General features: G+C 46.6%; 1 protein-coding gene across 1 annotated transcript; it reads right to left on the bottom strand.

Moving 5' to 3' along the window:
• Positions 1 to 455: 455 nt before the first annotated feature.
• On the bottom strand, positions 456 to 15,902 carry LOC103300245 (caspase-14-like). The gene is made up of 7 exons (XM_054729654.1): positions 15,450 to 15,902; positions 13,620 to 13,672; positions 11,760 to 11,909; positions 5,836 to 6,061; positions 4,990 to 5,106; positions 2,644 to 2,753; positions 456 to 1,669 (listed from the first exon to the last, which is right to left on the bottom strand). The coding sequence occupies exons 1-7, from the start codon at positions 15,799 to 15,801 to the stop codon at positions 1,568 to 1,570; spliced, it is 1,110 nt and encodes a 369-aa protein (XP_054585629.1). The 5' UTR covers positions 15,802 to 15,902; the 3' UTR covers positions 456 to 1,567.
• Between the last annotated feature and the right edge of the window lie 1,353 nt (positions 15,903 to 17,255).

The following is a 17,255-nucleotide window of genomic DNA, read 5'->3' as shown; positions in this document are numbered from 1 at the left end:
TGCGTTCAGATTTTCCTTTTGGCGGGCTGGGACCCAAGTGGCACCCTGAAGAACGTATTTTGGAGGAAGTGCACAGAACAGAGGGCGCTGCGGGTGGAAAGGAGAGTGAACTCTGACATAAAGAAGACCTGGAGTATATCCTGTAGGCAGTGAGGAGGCAAAGGGTTAACAATGGGTGGCTCTTAGGGGAGATTTAGGGGAAACAGCTTAACTTCCAACTGACTATAAAGTGGCCATGGAGCCTGGCTCAATGGTTGAGCATCGACCTAGGAACCAGAAGGTCAGGTTCGATTCCAGGTCAGGGCACATGCCCGGGTTGCGGGCTCAACCCCCCAGTGGGGGACATGCAGGAGGGAGCGATCAATGATTCTCTCTCATCATTGATGTTTCTATCTCCCTCTCCCTCTCCCTTCCTCTCTGAAATGAATAAAAATACATATATATATATATTTTAAAAGTGGCCATGGGACACATGGGTGGGGATGACTAGCGTGTGGCTAGATAGGCACAGAGGTAATGAGGCGAGGTCTGAGGAATGGATACAGTAATGAAAAGATGGATCAGTCATTTGCTAAATGTTTCTTACAGGGCTTCTCTCTGTCGTAAGGCACAGATGGAAGCTGGAATCCAGTTACGAGTAAGACACGTGGCCTGTGCCTCTTGGAGCTTACAACTGAACGGGGAGCGAGACTAACAGCCACGGCACAGCCATGTAAGGACAGTAGTGTTAAATGCCACAGAAGAAAAGCAGAGGGTCTCCGAGTACTGAAGAAGGGCTGACCTAGCGTGAGGGGCTGCGGAGAGCATCCCTTTGCAAGGATGCTTGAACTAAACTTGGAAGGACAGAAGGGACTTAACCTATGGGGTGGAACAGAGTGTGCCAGGCAGAAAGCAGCAGTTCATTCAAAGGTACCAAGGCAACGAGGAGGAGGCCGGAGAACGGGTGGGGGGGTGAAAACATGAAGGCATCCAAGACACAAAGGACAAGTAGAGATACCCAAGGTCAGACTTGGGGGTGGCTTAGGAAGTCAAAAAGGAGATCAGCCTGGCCGCAGACAACAATACGGGGAAACAGGTGAACCAGGGGAAGACAACATAAAGGCAGTTCCGGAATACTAAGCCAAGAAGATGAGGCTTAACCCTTTGCACTTGCTTGCTTTTTTCTCGAGCTGCTACCGATGCTAACCGTGTCGAGTCACACTCGACATCCGAGTGCAAAAGGTTAATACCGGGGCACCAAACGGACAGTGGAGCCGATGGGGGTGATCAGCAAGAGAAGTACATGATAAAACAGCACACACATGGGGCTGGACTTCCATGTTTTCATAACAGTTCAGGAAATAAGAAATTCAGTGTAAAAAAAAAAAAAAGTAATTATTTACAAACTCCAAATACGCGGAGTTAAATCTTATAAAAACAACATACGTATACAAAACAAATTAGAGAAATACAACTCGTGACAAAAATAATACAAAATGATATACTCATTTGACCTATGCTACAAAGCCTCACAGTTCTTTACAAAGTCTATTATAAAGAAGTCCTTATTTTTTAAACCATCCTGATGTCAAAAGTACACGGATCTCGTTAGAGTGGATTCCATGACAAGCGATACTTTTATTGGTTCCTCACGTAGGAAAAATTCCGTGTGCACCACCTTGTTATTCACCTGTAAGAGAAAAGCACAAACTGTCCACGAGCCTGCAGAGCCCCGAGCAGAGTCTTTCAGGAAACCCCACAGGAGGAGGGGGCAGAATGCTGACCCCTAGGAGCGCAATGCAAACATCACTATAGGGGGAGATGTCCCAACAAGTGCTTGGTCCTGTGAGATGCAAAGAGCACTGGACTGAGGAGCCCACAGACCCGGGTGCACTCTCCAACTTGCCCCTGGGTCACATCAGGCCAGGTAGGAACCCTTTCTGAGCCTTGGTACTCATGGTGAAATGAAAGCGGGCGAATGCGTGATTATGTCCAACGTACCCAACAGCTGTACAATTCCAGGGGTGGCTGTCAGCACATCTGTCACCTGCAGAGGCCGCCTCATACGCATTCCTAGACTTTTTTCACCAGTGTCTAGTCAGCAAGAGCTTACATAGGAACCACAGTTTGGAGAATGGCCAATTTCAGTGATTTATCATCAGGTTTGAATAGTAGTAATTTTCTTCTTTTTCTTTTCATTTACTTTAATTACTTAGTTTATTTTGTTAATCCTCACCCCAGGATATTTTTTTCATTGATTTTTTTTTTTTTTAAAGAGAGAATGAAAAGGAGAGAGGGAGTGGGGGAAACATTGATGCGAGACACATTGATTGGTTGCCTCCCGCCTGTGCCCCCACCTGGACTGGGGATCAAACCTGCAACCCTTTGGTGTAGGTGCTCACACCGAAGAGCTGACCTAGCGTGAGGGGCTGCGGAAAGCACCCCTGTGCAAGTGAGCAACACCAGCCAGGCTGAGTACGTTTCTTCTTAATCTGGCATTTTTATATGAAAAGCGAGTTAATTAGGAAAGGTTGTAAACGAGCACAGTAACAGCAACACGAACACTGATTACATGGCTAAGGTCAATCTTGTCATCACAACCTTCTCATCGAGCGCATGCGCTTTAGAGAGAAGGAAGCGCAAAGACCCTTGGAATTGACTTACTTTGGTGAAAAAGTCGGCGATGTGCCACTTATTCCCATACTTTTCAAAGATTTCCGTCATTGCTTCAATCATCACAGAGCCGGTGTGGGGGTGCCGCAACGCAACGTGATCTACAAATGAAGACACAAACATTCCGTGCATGTTCCTCTTCCACCTGCGCTAACTGCTCTTGTGCCCACAGTTGAAGCCTAGGACAGTGATGGCGAACCTATGACACGCGTGTCAGCACTGACACGCGTAGCCATTTCTGACGACACGCGGCCGCATGCCGAGGATGAAACATTTGGGACTAGAGTCTTGGAGTTAGTTTTTTCCTCAAAGTGACACACTACCCGAGTTATGCTCAGTTTTTTGGCGAAGTCTGACACACCAAGCTCAAAAGGTTGCCCATCACTGGCCTAGGAAACGGCTTTGAACTGAGAGGACAGAAACGCTCTTGCATTAGCAGAAGTGTGCCTGGGGCCATAACAGACATGGGCCTTAACAGCTGGCCCGTGTGATGAACAGCACAGAAACCTCTCAATAGGGCATTCTTTGAGTAAAGGTTTTCAAATATACACCAAGGTAGAAAGCAAAGTTTAACAATCCCCCAGAGAATCATCCTTCAGATTCAGTGCTTTCTATCATTTTGCCATTTGCTTCATTTTATCCCTCTTCTATTTTTTTTTTTTAAATATATTTTTATTGATTTTAGTGAGGAAGGGAGAGAGATAGAAACATCAATGATGAGAATCATTGATGGGCTGTCTCCTGCACGCCACCTACTGGGGATCAAGCCCAAAACCCAGGCATGTGCCCTGACGGGGAATCGAATCCTGACCTCCTGATTCATAGGTTTATGCTCAACCACTGAGCCACACTGGTTGGGCTGTAGCTCATTTCTTTTTAACGCCGAGGAGTATTCCAAGTATGATATACCACAATTTGCTTAGCCATTCACCTGTTGATGGTCATTTGGGTTATTTAGAGTGTTTGACTACTTCAAATAACTATTTGTACACTATGAACATTTGTGTACAAATGACTATGAGGACATATGCTTTCATCTCTCTTGGGTAAATAACCAAGAAGTGGAATCTTACATCTAACTTTAGTGGGGACATTTTTCATGTCTCACCATTCAGTATGTTTCATTTTACATTACTGCCCTTACATCCTCAGCTTCCATTTCTCACTAACATTTTATCTTGAACTGCATATATATATATATATATATATATATATATATATATATATATATATATATATATACTATCTTAATCCTTTTTGAAGGTAAAGTTAAAAACAGCTAAATAAATGTCCTTGATCATTTACTTCTATCTTCTCTATATTTCCCTGTCAAGTCCATCCCTTCAGCACATAAGATTTTTAAAAACTTTTAACTTATTAGTAACAGTATTAGTAATAATAATGATATTAGCATAATACATTACTAATAATATTAGCTAATTTTTCAGTATTTATTATGCCAATTACAATAAGCACAGCACCTGCATTACATAATTTAATTTACATAACATCCTAATGACATAAGTAAATTTTATCATTCTCATTTTACATGAAGAACCTCAACCCTAGCCCTAGCTGGTTTGGCTCAGTGGATAGAGCATCGGCCTGTGGACTGAAGGGTCCTGGGCTCGATTATAGTCAAGGGCACATGCCTGGGCTGCAGGCTCCGTCCCCAGTGGGGGGTGTGCAGGAGGCAACTAATCAATGATTCTCTCTCATCATTGATGTTTCTACCTCTCTATCCCTTTCCCTTCCTCTCTGAAATCAATAAAAATATATTAAAAAAAAACAACAACAAAACACCCTAGCCGGTTTGGCTCAGTGGATAGAGCGTCAGCCTGCAGACTGAAGGGTTCTGGGTTCAATTCCGGTCAAGGGCACGTACCTCGGTTGCAGGTTCCTCCCTGGCCTGGGCCCTGGTCAGGGCTCGTGCAGGAGGCAACCAATCGATGTGTTTCTCTCACATTGACATTTCTCTGTCTTTCCCTCTCTCTTCCACTCTCTCTATAACCAATGGAAAAATATCCTCAAGGTGAGGATTAAAAAACACACACACACACACACACACACACACACACACACACACAGCTGACATAAAAAATATTGCAGGGTCTAAAAGATAGCCAGTGACAGAGTTAGCTTTTGAGCCAACATTGTTTTCACATGACAGCCAATGAATGACCTTATCTACTTTGTGGTTACTCAGAGGTTGATGTCTTCCTGGAAGAAATGAATGGTAAGATGCCAACCTACCATTTCTGAAAGTAGGAACCATTCTTGAAAGGAGATGGAGGCGGGTAATGGGCATCTCACAATCATCTAGCTTTGCTGTCTTACCTGCCTGGGTAGGATAGATGATGAAATAATCACTGAACGTGGGCAGCCTCTTCCTCTCGGATATGTCATCCAAGTCCATGGGTTCATCATCTGTTTCAACACCACTATCTCTTCTCTCTGTTTTTTGAGGAATGAAGAGACAAACTACAATGATACATCACTGACACCAGTGACCCTTAATAAACGCCACCATGCCCAGCCGGTGTGGCTCAGTGGTTGAGCACCGACCCATGCACCCAGAGGTCGCTGGTCCGATTCCTGGTCAGGGCACATGCCAGGGTTGCGGGCTCATTCCCCAGTAGGGAGCATGCAGGAGGCAGCCCATCCCAGTAGGGGGCTTGTAGGAAGCAGCCTATCAATGTTTTTCTCTCATCAGTGTTTCTATTTCTTTCTCCCTTTTCCCTTTAAAAATCAATAAAAAAACATATTTAAAATAAATAAACGTCATCACAGCGTGTATCTTCACAGGAAGAGAGAAATAAGCTAAGTCGGATGTTAGTCCCACCAGCCACCTGGAATCACCTGGAATGTGGGACACCCCTTGGAAATTGTACACGTAACCTCTCCCAGAATTTGAAGCTCCCAGACCGACCTCATGAAGTCAGTGACTTGGACCATTCCTCAGCCCAAGTTAGCTATTCTATCCCAGGTAAGTTTTCCATCCATCCCTTTCTCCAGCTCAAAGTCGCTAGTATAACTATACAACTGAAGTTACATCAGCTAGGGATCCTCTAATTTAAAATATATTATTTGCGTGTATATGTTTTTAAACCTATTCTTCTTTACTCTGTCATCAGTATGAGAATTCCCTACAAACATGGTGATTACAAAGACGTTTCCACTTACCTCCTCTGCATGCCTGGATTATAAAGATCTTTGGTTTCTCCTGAAGTGCTGGACAATTTTTATTATTAAACATTTCAAAAATCTCTTCCAGGCTGACTCTTTCATCGTCTTTTATTTTAATATAGCCTTTTTCTCCATGGGACATAAGAGTGACAAGGCAACAGCTAATTTCATCTTTAATTTCATTTAATCCATCACGAAATGATGTTAGTTTTTCAAGTAACTCCTGTGAAATAGAACAATATATTAAAACTAGAGGCCCAGTGCATGAAATGCAGGCACAGGTAGGGTCCCTAGTGGCTGCCGGGCGGGGCCTTCCTTCGTTCCGCACCACCCCCTGGTGGTCAGTGCATGTCATAGCAAGTGATCGAACTCCCAGTTGGTCAAACTCCTGAGGGGATACTTTGCATATTAGGCTTTTATATATATAGACCAGAGGCCCAGTGCACGAAATTCGTGCACTGGGGGGGAGGGGGAAGGGTGTCCCTCAACCCAGCCTGCACCCTCTCCTATCTGGTACCCCTCGGGAGATGTCCGACTGCCATGGGATTGGGCCTAAACCGGCAGTAGGACATCCCTCTCATAATGCGGGACTGCTGGATCCCAACCACTCGCCTGCCTGCCAGCCTGATCACCCCCTAACCACTCCCCTGCCAGCCTGATCGACACCTAACTGCTCCCCTGCCAGCCCGATTGCCCCCAACTGCCCTCCCCTGCTGGCCTGGTCACCCCCAACTGCCCTCCCCTGCCGGCCTGGTCGTCCCCAACTGCCCTCTCCTGCTGGCCCAGTCACCCCTAACTGCTCTCCCCTGCTGGCCTGATCACCCACAACTACCCTCCCCTGCCAGCCATCTTGTGGCAGCCATCTTTGACCACATGTGGGCGGCCATCTTGTATGAAGGCGTGAGGGTCAATCTGCCTATTACCTCTTTGTTATCCGATCTAATAAAAGGGTAATATGCACATTAACCATCACAAAGTCACAAATATGGAGGAGCCCATAGCCACAAGATGGCGGCGCCCAGTCCTCTCAGCCCTGCCGGAGTCCTCCAGTCATGGGGCAGGGCGGCCACTGAGAGCGGGCAGCGTGAGTGGCCTGGCTGAATGCTTGCTTCGGCACCGCGGCGATGAGGCAAGTGTTCCGCACCCGGCCGTGGATGGGCCTCTGGGCCATGGAGAGCCTCTGGGCAGCGGGCACGGAGCGGCCAGGCCCCCCAGAGAGCTACTGGCACACGGATTCGGGCACAGGGCTGCTAGTATAAGATAAGAACTGAAGGTGGGAGAAAATCAGAAACACCAGAGGCGGCCCCTTTCCTAAGGAGGTGATCCAATGCGATGATAGATATGATGGTACCTACATCTCTAACAGAGTTAGTATGAGGTCAATATTCGTTTCTTGACTTGTCACTCCCTTTTGGTTGCTCTCAGAGTTCATTTGATTTCTTCTTGTGCTACTGGTTCTAGTTTGACAAAATTAGGGCATTTCTGATTATCTACCACAAAATACAACAGAATTATAGCTCTTCAAAGGGCTGGTGTTTTTAGTTATTATTATTAACTTATTTTAATATATAAAAAGTTATTTATAAAATTAATACTCTTAATAAGGTAGAAATGGAAAGGAATGGAAGAGTGCAGCCATTTATATACACCTGCCAGAGTCTAGCAGCAGATGTCATCCAAGTCCACCCACAGGGGGCAGCCATCTCTACTCCCACGCACGTCCTAACAAAGACCCTACCCATCTCAATGAAGTAAAGTAAAAATTAAGTTCAAATATTGGAAACAAAGAGCCAAAACTCATTATATACAGATAACCTATCTATCTGGAAATATAAAATAAATCAACTAAAAAACTATTAGAATTGGAGATCATCAAGTTGACCAGATATAAGATTCACTTACAGAGTCTACGTTTCCCCAATTACCCAGCAATAATCATTTAAGCCACATAATGGAAAGGGGGATCCCATCCATGGTCACAATAAAACTAAAATACCTAGAGAGGAAAAAAACAAACAGACAAACAAACAAAAAACCAGCAAGGAATATGCATTACCTAAGTGAAGAAAACCAAAAATATATATGTATTTGGTGAAGAGGCAGCATAAACAAACCATGACATGCTGATGCTTCTGGCTGAGATGACTCAATACTGTTAATTTGCTAATTCACTCCAAATTAATCTCATTTCAGTGTCATGCCAATCAAAATCCCAAAGGATTTCTGTAGAAGTTAACTAGATGGTTCTCAAGGCATAGAGAACAGGTCATTCTCAAGAATACTAAGAATGTTTAGAAGAAAAAAGAATGAGTGGGGGATAGGTCTTATCAGAACTCAAAACGTACTATAAAATCATGGTGAAAAAAATAGTGATATACTGTATAACTATAAACAACTATGTGAATGGAATGGAATATTTTAGAATCCAGAAATCAATTCAAGTGCTATCTATAGGAATTTAGTTCATGATAAATATACAATTTCAAACATGTGAGAGAAGAATGTATCATTCAATAAATATTCAGAGGACTATATATCCATTTGGAAATAAAATTAGACCTCCTACACCACACTGTTACAAAACTAAAATTACAGGGAGAAGGTAAACTTAATTTTAAAGAAGTCACAGAAAAATAATTTAAACTTTTTTAAATTGGGAAGGCAGTGCGTTTAATCAAGACACAAGAAAAAAGGGCCTACAAACAGAAAAACTGACCAGTTTACTCACAACATTTAGAAGACTTCCCTATGACTTAAGACAACAAAAAGTCAAAAATTGTCAAAACACAAGTAACAGGGTGGGAGAAAAATTTTCGCACTATATTTTGTAAATGAATAGTGTCCAGGAAAATAACTATAGAATAAGAAAAAGAAAATCCAGCCCTAGCCAGTTTGGCTCAGTGGACACAGCATCGACTTGCGGACTGAAGGGTCCCAGGTTCGATTATGGCCAAGGGCACATGCCTGGGTTGCGGGCTCGAACCCCAGTAGGGGGAGTGCAGGAGGCAGCCGATCAGTGATTCTCTCTCATCATTGATGTTTCTATCTCTCTATCCTTTTCCCTTCCTCTCTGAAATCAATAAAAATGTAAAAAAAGAAAAAAAGAAAGTCCAGTAGGAAAAAAGATACAGATATTTTACAGAAGGGGAAAAAAAATGGCCAAAAGATGTTCAACCAAACTAATGACCTAGAAAATGAAACTTAAAACAGTGAAATACTTTTGCCAGTAAGATCACGAAATATTGCCCTAACTGGTCTGGCTAAATGGGTAGAGCATCGGCCTTCGGACTGAAAGGTCCCAGGTTCGATTCCGGTCAAGGGCATGTACCTTGGTTGGGGGCACATCCCCAGTAGGAGGTGTGCAAGAGGCAGCTGATCGATGTTTCTCTCCCATCAATGTTTCTAACTCTCTATTCCTCTCCCTTCCTCTCTGTAAAAAATCAATAAAATATATTTAAAAAAAAAAAAAAAAAAAAAAAAAAAAAAAAAAAGATTACGAAGTATTTATAAATGAATGTTGACAGGATATAGAGAAAGGGGCTACTTCCAGATCTTTAAGAGAATAAACTAAAAAAACATTAGCAATATCTGCCATCCAAGCGGAAGGGACTTGATGAAAAGTCATGTAACTCAGAAGAGACTCTGGTACAATCGTTGGGGAAAATGAAGGAGCCTGTGTTTAGCTTTGGAATAATAAAATCAAAACTGAGAAAATAAATAAAAAAAAAAAAAAAAAAAAAAAACAAAATAAAATCAAAACTGAGCGCTTAACTGTAAGTCAGCTACTATTCTGAGAACTTCTACATATACTACTAGAAGCTTATTTCATTCTCACAAGCACCCTACAAGATAATTTACTATCATCAGGCCCATTGTAGAGATAACAAAGTAGTCAATTAGCCCTAGGTGGTTTGGCTCAGTGGATAGAGTGTCGGCCAATGGACTGAAGAGTCCTGGAGTTTGAGTCCGGTCAAGGGCACGTACCTCGGTTGCAGGCTTGATCCTGGGCTCCCACCAGGGCCTATTCTCGAGGCCCATTCAGGAGGCAACCAAGTGATGTGTCTCACATCGATGTTTCTCTCTCTTATCTCTCCCCCTTCCCTTCTACTCACTCTAAAAATCAATGGAAAAATATCTTTGGGTGAGGATTAACACACACACAAAAGAAAGTAGTCAATTGATTTAAGGCAAGGTTTCTAAAGCAATTGTATTATTGACATTTGGGGCCAGAACACTCTTTGCTGTAGGTCAGTGGCCGGCAAACTCATTAGTCAGCAGAGCCAAATATCAACAGTACAACGACTGAAATTTCTTTTGAGAGCCAAATTTTTTAAACTTAAACTTCTCCTAACGCCACTTCTTCAACATAGACCCGCCCAGGCCGTGGTATTTTGTGGAAGAGCCACACCCAAGGGGCCCAAGAGCCACATGTGGCTCGCGAGCCGCAGTTTGCCGGCCACGGCTGTAGGTGGCTGTCTTGGGCAATGTAGGATGCTTAGCAGCATCCCTTAGCTTCTACCCACTGGACACCACTTGCTGTTTTCCATATCCTTTGCACATTTTTCTGTTAGGTTGTTGGGGCTTTTTTTCCCTTTTTGATTGGTAGGCACTTTTTATTTATTAAGGAAATAGTTCTCCCTCCCCATTTTTGTTACCAGCTGTGACAACCAAAAACGTCTCCACACATCGCCGAATGTCTGGGGGACAAAGTCACCTGCAGCGGAGAACCAGATTTAAAGTAACACAGGCAGTAAGAGACAGGATTCCAACGCTGGCATCCGCACTGCATCCGCAGCCCCTATGCTATGCTGGTCCCTGATGCTCACCAGCTGTGACTCCTGGGATCCTGAAGGGCTTTGCTATGTCCTTGTCCCACAGTTATGGCAGCTCTAGGCCACGATTGAGCGAGGGTCAGAGATCAAAATGGACTGCCCCTCCGCCCCACTGCTCATCCATCTTATTTTTTCTGCGTCATCTACTTAAGTCACAATGCAGTTCTGCCTGGGATCTCAGTGACCCACCTCTCACATGGTTCCAGTTAAGTCCCACAAGGACTTTTCAAAGCCCAGGGGCTCCAATGTTGCTGAAATCCCTCCTGCTGACCTCTCAAAGCTATTTCCTTGGTCTTCCCTTCTCCCAGATGTCCTGGACCTTGCCCACTCTGGACACACAGCTCATCCTTGGGCCTCCTTGTCCATGTTGCCTAGGACCGTGGTCGGCAAACTGTGGCTCGCGAGCCAAATGCGGCTCTTTGGCCCCCCGAGTGCGGCTCTTCCACAAAATACCACAGCCTGGGCGAGTCTATTTTGAAGAAGTGGCATTAGAAGAAGTTTAAAAAATTTGGCTCTCAAAAAAAATTTCAATCGTTGTACTGTTGATATTTGGCTCTGCTGACTAATGAGTTTGCCCACCACAGGCCTAGGACATCTTCTTGAGTTCCCTTTCTCTCTTCAACTGCACAGCCCCAGCTAAGGCTAAAACCCAAGAGGTCCTGCTTGACTGGAAGGGGATCTGGGGTGTCACACACTTCAGATTATAAAAGTACCAACAATTTCATCAGGATCTACAGGTCACTGCTCAGCAGGTCGTGGTTCTTGCCAAGGTACTAAACCCCAACTCTTTTTCTTTTTTTTTAATATATTTTTTATTGATTTAGAGAGGAAGGGAGAGGGAGAGATAGAAACATCAATGATGAGGGAGAATCATTGACTGGCTGCCTCTTGCACGCCCCCACTGGGGATCGAGCCTGAAACCCAAGGCATGTGCCCTGACTGGGAATCGAACTGTGACCTCCTGGTTCATAGATCCATGCTCAACCACTGAGCCACGCCCGTAGGGCCCAACTATTTATCTAAAAAAAAAAGGAAGGAAGGGTATAAAATCCAAGCTACAATTTTTCATTTTTGTTTTTCATTTGTTACCTTTTTGTCAGGGTCGATGCATGACGTATATTCAAACTGGCACTGGCGAAGCCATTGCTTCATGAGAACGACATCGCGGTCGGCCCCTGGCCTGTTCCTCTTCACACACATGAGGAAAGCGTCCCGCCGGCCCCTCAGGTCGTAACAGTCCTGTTTCCCAGCAAAGCCAAGAGACCATGTTTAGACCAACCCACACTCAGAAAGCCAGATACACCACGGGAGGCGGACCCCTGAACAACGCGGCTGGAACTGCGCTGTCCGTGGAAAACGCCCGGTGTAAGTGGGCGCCGCGCAGTTCCAACCTGTGTTGTTCAAGGGTCATCGGTTTATGAAGCGATGAGTTTCTTCTGGGATTAATGGTGAGGTTTCCCAGTCCAGATCAGGGGCACAGCAGTGATGGCCTCCCTTACCAGTTCTGGGGGGAGGCATGGCTTGATTTATAATTCGTTCCAATACCCTTCTCAGACCTGGACTAGTAGGCCAATCTCAGAAAATTCCTATATACAACATAACTGCCAGTTTCAGGAAGCAGGACAGACAGAGGAACGAGGTAAATGACAACACAGGGTTGCCAGTCATGAAAATCCAGAACGTGGGACGTTTTACAGGACAATCTGGTTTCTTCAACATATATGCAACTAGAAAAAGGTTAAAGAAGGAAGACTTTTGTTGTTTGTTTGTTTGTTTGTTTGTTTGTTTTTAAATCCTCACCCGAGGATATTTTTCCATTGATTTTTAGAGAGAGTGGAAGGGAGAGGGAAAGACAGAGAGAGATATCGATGTGAGAGAAACACACCAATTGGTTGCCTCCTGGACTCTGCACGTGCCCTGACTAGAGCCCGGGCGGGGAGGAGCCTGCAATTGGAAGTACTAAGTGCCCTTTACCAGAATCGAACCCGGGACCCTTTATCCGGGTTCAATGCTCTGTCCACTGAGCTAAACCGGCCAGGGCAGGAAGAAGTCTTAAGAGACAAACCAGTCAAATGTAGTTGTGTAGACCAGAATTCTGATTCCAACAAACCAACTTTAAAAGACACAGGAACCAGTCAAGGATATCTGAATGCTTTCTTTTAGATAGAAGTAGGGAATTATGGTTCTGTTTTTTGGGGGGTTTTTAAAAAATATATTTTATTGATTTTTTTTTTTTTACAGAGAGGAAGGGAGAGGGACAGAGAGTCAGAAACATCGATGAGAGAAACATCGATCAGCCGTCTCCTGCACACCTCCTACTGGGGATGTGCCAACAGCCAAGGTACATGCCCTTGACCGGAATCGAACCTGGGACCTTTCAGTCCGCAGGCCAATGCTCTAATCCACTGAGCCAAACCGGTTAGGGATATGGTTCTGTTTTGAAGAAAAGCTTTCTCAGAGATACATACTAAAATAAAGTATATGTAGATGAAAGTGATAAGATATCTGGATTTGCATTAAAATAATGGGAGGGGGGAAAACAGACAAAACAGGACTGGCCATTATGCTGCTAATTGCTGAAGCAGGAGAAGTATGCCCGCCTGAGGTTTGGAGGAGCCATCTTTCTAGTCTCTCTACTTTATCATACAGTTTAAAATATCCATAATAAAACCGAAACAACAATTTAAAAAAAACCCTAAGGCCATGCAAACAGTGTTTTATCTCCAGCGGTCACTTTCTTTGACTTGTAAAATAGAGAGAGTAACAGTGGTTTCAACTGGCGTGCTCTGTTCTAACAGGAAGCAGTGAGATCTGACCACGGGAGATAAGCCTCACAGGTTGTGAGTCATCTTTAACCTACAGGAGCAGCACCCCAAACGTTCAAGTGGTGGCCAGGCACCAGCTTTAATAACCGGGGCGCAGTGTGGGAGGAAGGGTGATGATATTTACCAAGTCACCGTCCACACAGTCATAGCTTCTCTTCAGAGCTTTTCTTGGGATCACTGAATTTTCAAGGAAAGAGAACAGAAAAAGAGCATTATTATTTTTTTTTTACAGAGAGGAAGAGAGAGGGACAGAGAGTTAGAAACATCGATGAGAGAGAAACATCGATCAGCTGCCTCTTGCACACCCCCTACTGGGGATGTGCCCGCAACCAAGGTACATGCCCTTGACCGGAATCGAACCTGGGACCCTTCAGTCCGCAGGCCGACGCTCTATCCACTGAGCCAAACCGGCCTCAGCTATTTTTTTTTCTTTTGAATCAAGCTCCTCCCAAGCATTCCAATGGCCTCTTATGTTTTTGGGTCCAGCAGGCTTCCATCACATTTTAGAACAGGTTCCTTGGATTAGGAATGCCCCCCCTCCCCCCCCTCTCCCCCCCCCCCCTCCAACTCATGAGGCTAGAAACCTAGAACAGAACTCCCTCAGGCCCTGGTGAGGTTCAGGGACAGAAAAGAGCCCAGCCAGAGGTTAAAAGGACAAGGACTAATTGATATTAGGCACATGCACTTCCTGAGGAGGAGACCAAGACATCAATAAAGAGAAGATGGAGTAAAGGAAACGGTAATTAAACTGTGATACACAAACAACTAACGGGAGGGACGATGTAAGCAAGCTGCTGTGCAGGGGCAGCAACCGAAGGGGGAATCAAAGGTCAATGGGACCAGTATCCCGCCTACAGGCCTTGTTTGTTGGCAATTACAGTTCTCATCCGTTGCCAACCTGCAAAAATCAGCAACGGCTCCGTACCTCAAACTCAACCAGAGCACATGCAGGCTGAGGGCACGGACCATGGACGGTACATTTTAGTGTCCCGCTCAAAGCCTCCCATATAAGCACTGCCTTGCCTCTCTCTCTCTCTCTCTCTCTCTCTCTCTCTCTCTCTCTCTCTCTCTCTCTCTCTCTCTCCATTCACTCATATATTATACACTTATTAAATTGGGGGGTGGAGGGACTAACCTCCCTCAACCTGTTTTCCTGCTGCATGTCTTGATCCTAAACCACATCTTCCCAGATTTATGGCAATGAGCTAGCGGTGTGCAAGGAGGCGAAGACCTCCCTCCCCCAAACACCCACTGGGGACAGGGCAGAGAGGGTTCCAACCAGGGGCTGCTCCGGGCGCCACTTAAAGACCTCCCACGTCACAGTCCCTTGGAGGTACTTGTTAAAAATGCAGCTGGGGCCCTGACTGGTTTGGCTCAGTGGATAGAGCGTCGTCGGCCTGCAGACTGAAGGGTCCCAGGTTCGATTCTGGTCGAGGGCATGTACCTTGGTTGCGGGCACACCCCTAGTAGGGGGTGTGCAGGAGGCAGCTGATCGATGTTTCTCTCTCATCGATGTTTCTAACTCTCTGTCCCTCTCCTTCCTCTCTGTAAAAAAATCAATAAAATATATTTTTTTTTTAAAAATGCATCTCGGGCCTGCTGAGTCCATGTGATCTCTGAGCCCGCCTCAAAACGCACGAGTAGATCCTGATGGCTATTCTTCAACCGGACACGGGGATTCCTAGCCTGGACGTGGTGCCTATCCTGCCCACGCACCCCCCATCCCATCCTCCCATCCCCCCATCCTCCCCCCACCCCTTCCCTCACCCCACCCGCCGCAGGTGCAATTAGGAGACCGCCGCCTTACCACTTGGCTACCGCGCCTGTCCTTCCAGCCTCTGATATGGGCGCGAAGGGGCCCCTGGGGACCCGCCTGGGAACCCCCGGGCGGGCCGGTAGGGCCGGAGCCCGCGGCCCCGCGAGGACCACCCCGGGCCGGGGTCCCCGAGCTCACCCTGGCCGTCGGCGGGGTCGCTCTGCCAGAGCGGCAGCAGGTCGGTGCGGGGCAGCTGCCGCAGGATCTTGATGATGACGCGCGACGCGGCCCACGGGTGGTAGTGCTTGGCGAGGAGCTGGGCCAGCCCCGCGATGCTGCCGCCCTCCAGCTCCAGCCTCAGCGGGGTCACGCGCGGCTCCTCGTCCACCTTCTGAAGGACGGAGCGGAACTTGCGCAGCTCCTGCGGGGACAGCACCTCCAGGGTCTTCTGCAAGCGGCTCAGCAGCCCCTCCCAGGCCTGCGTGGTCTCCCCGTTGGCCCGGGGGCCGTCGGGCCCCGAGAGACAGCCGCCTTCAAGGCTCCCCTCCATCTTCGCCCAGCAGATCGGAAGCCCCCGGAGGCCCGGCCAATCCGGGGAGCTCGGGGCCCCGCGCGCCGCACACGCCTCCCGTCTCTCCTCTTTGTTTTGAAAAGATGGGACGGTTCCGCTTGAATTGCAGCAGCCAAGCCTATGGCCCTTCGCGCCTTCCCTCCAGCCACGCCCCCGCCGGAGCCCCGCCCCTCACCCCAGCTCCCCTCTTCCTCCCACGCACTCCCCCCTCGCACCCCCCCTCCCAACGAGCTCTGACTTAACCCTTGGAGCTCAGGTTGGGGGAGCTGAACGAGGGAGGAATCGGCCCTGCAGGGCTGCTCCGGGCTTCTCTGCCTGGGGCTGCTGCGCCTTAGGGTCCATCACCTGGGGAACTTTTAAAGCGCTTCGCACCCAGGCCACCACCTAGGAGACATTAAAATGGGGGGTGGGGGCGCCCCCGCTGGGCAGCAAAACCGGTTTGGCTCAGTGGATAGAGCGTCAGCCTGCGGACTGGAAGGTCCCAGGTTCGATTCTGGTCAAGGGCACGTACCTTGGTTGCGGGCACATCCCCAGTAGGGGGCGTGCAGGAGGCAGCTGACGGATGTTTCTAACTCTTATCTCTCTCCCTTCCTCTCTGTAAAAAAATCAATAAAATATGTTTAAAAAAAATAAAATAAAATCTGTGGGGGGCAGACCCAGGCATCAGTAGGTTTTAAAGCTCTCCAGGTGATTCCAATGGTTATCCAAGTTTGAGAACCACGCGTCTTACACTCCAGGGTGTTTAGCAGCTCCCTAGCCAGCGGTTCCCAAGGAGCCAGAACTTGGAAGCTGAAACGCTTAGAGGCTGCTGCATTGAACCAACTCTTTGGGGAGACCGCGTGGTGACAAAAAAAAAAAAAGCTGAGATTTGAGAATTTGGTGCCAGCAAGAAGTTAGAAGTGCACACTGCTCAGCCTGTGGGATAAAATAAGGCTGGCCATTGTGCTGCAAATTGTTGAAGCAGGATGAGTAGGGGGGGGGGGGGGGGCTGAGGTTTGGAGGTTTTATTTTTCCAGTCTCTCTACTTTAGTATATGTTTTAAATATCCGTAATAAACCTTGAACAACAATGAGAAAAACCTTGGTGAGCAGATCTCAGCGTCACAACCCCAGAGTCTTTATTGCTAGGTTCCCTGGCTTGATTAGGCCCATAGGGAGGACAGTGACTCTAATCATGGTTGGCCCCCAAAGGACTTACCCTTTTGAGCAGCCGGTGGAAGGATCTCAGGACCTTATTTGAATTCTGATTCAAATAAACTTATTGTAAACATTTTTGAGGCAGTTAAGAGTGCTGAAGGAGGAACGCAGGAGGCCCAACGTGGTCAGGAACTATAAATTTACTGTTACACCTATGAGCAGAAGGGCTGAGACCAAAATGGCATCAGTGGGGCAGAGTAGGGGGAGTGGAATATTTATGTCTCTTTGCAAAGGTCA

This window comes from Eptesicus fuscus, chromosome 18 (assembly GCF_027574615.1).
Source record: "Eptesicus fuscus isolate TK198812 chromosome 18, DD_ASM_mEF_20220401, whole genome shotgun sequence".
Classification (NCBI taxonomy): domain Eukaryota; kingdom Metazoa; phylum Chordata; class Mammalia; order Chiroptera; family Vespertilionidae; genus Eptesicus; species Eptesicus fuscus.
Note: the sequence above shows the minus strand (reverse complement) of the source record. Positions and strands in the feature narration are given on the sequence as shown.

Excerpts from the sequence above, each read along its gene's own strand:
- LOC103300245 (XM_054729654.1), bottom strand. The coding sequence starts at position 15,801 with ATGGAGGGGAGCCTTGAAGGCGGCTGTCTCTCGGGGCCCGACGGCCCC. Across the intron at positions 13,673-15,449 it reads CGACCCCGCCGACGGCCAGG|TGATCCCAAGAAAAGCTCTG; the intron begins GTGAGCTCGGGG and ends TTGAAAATTCAG. Across the intron at positions 11,910-13,619 it reads ACTGTGTGGACGGTGACTTG|GACTGTTACGACCTGAGGGG; the intron begins GTAAATATCATC and ends GCTGGGAAACAG.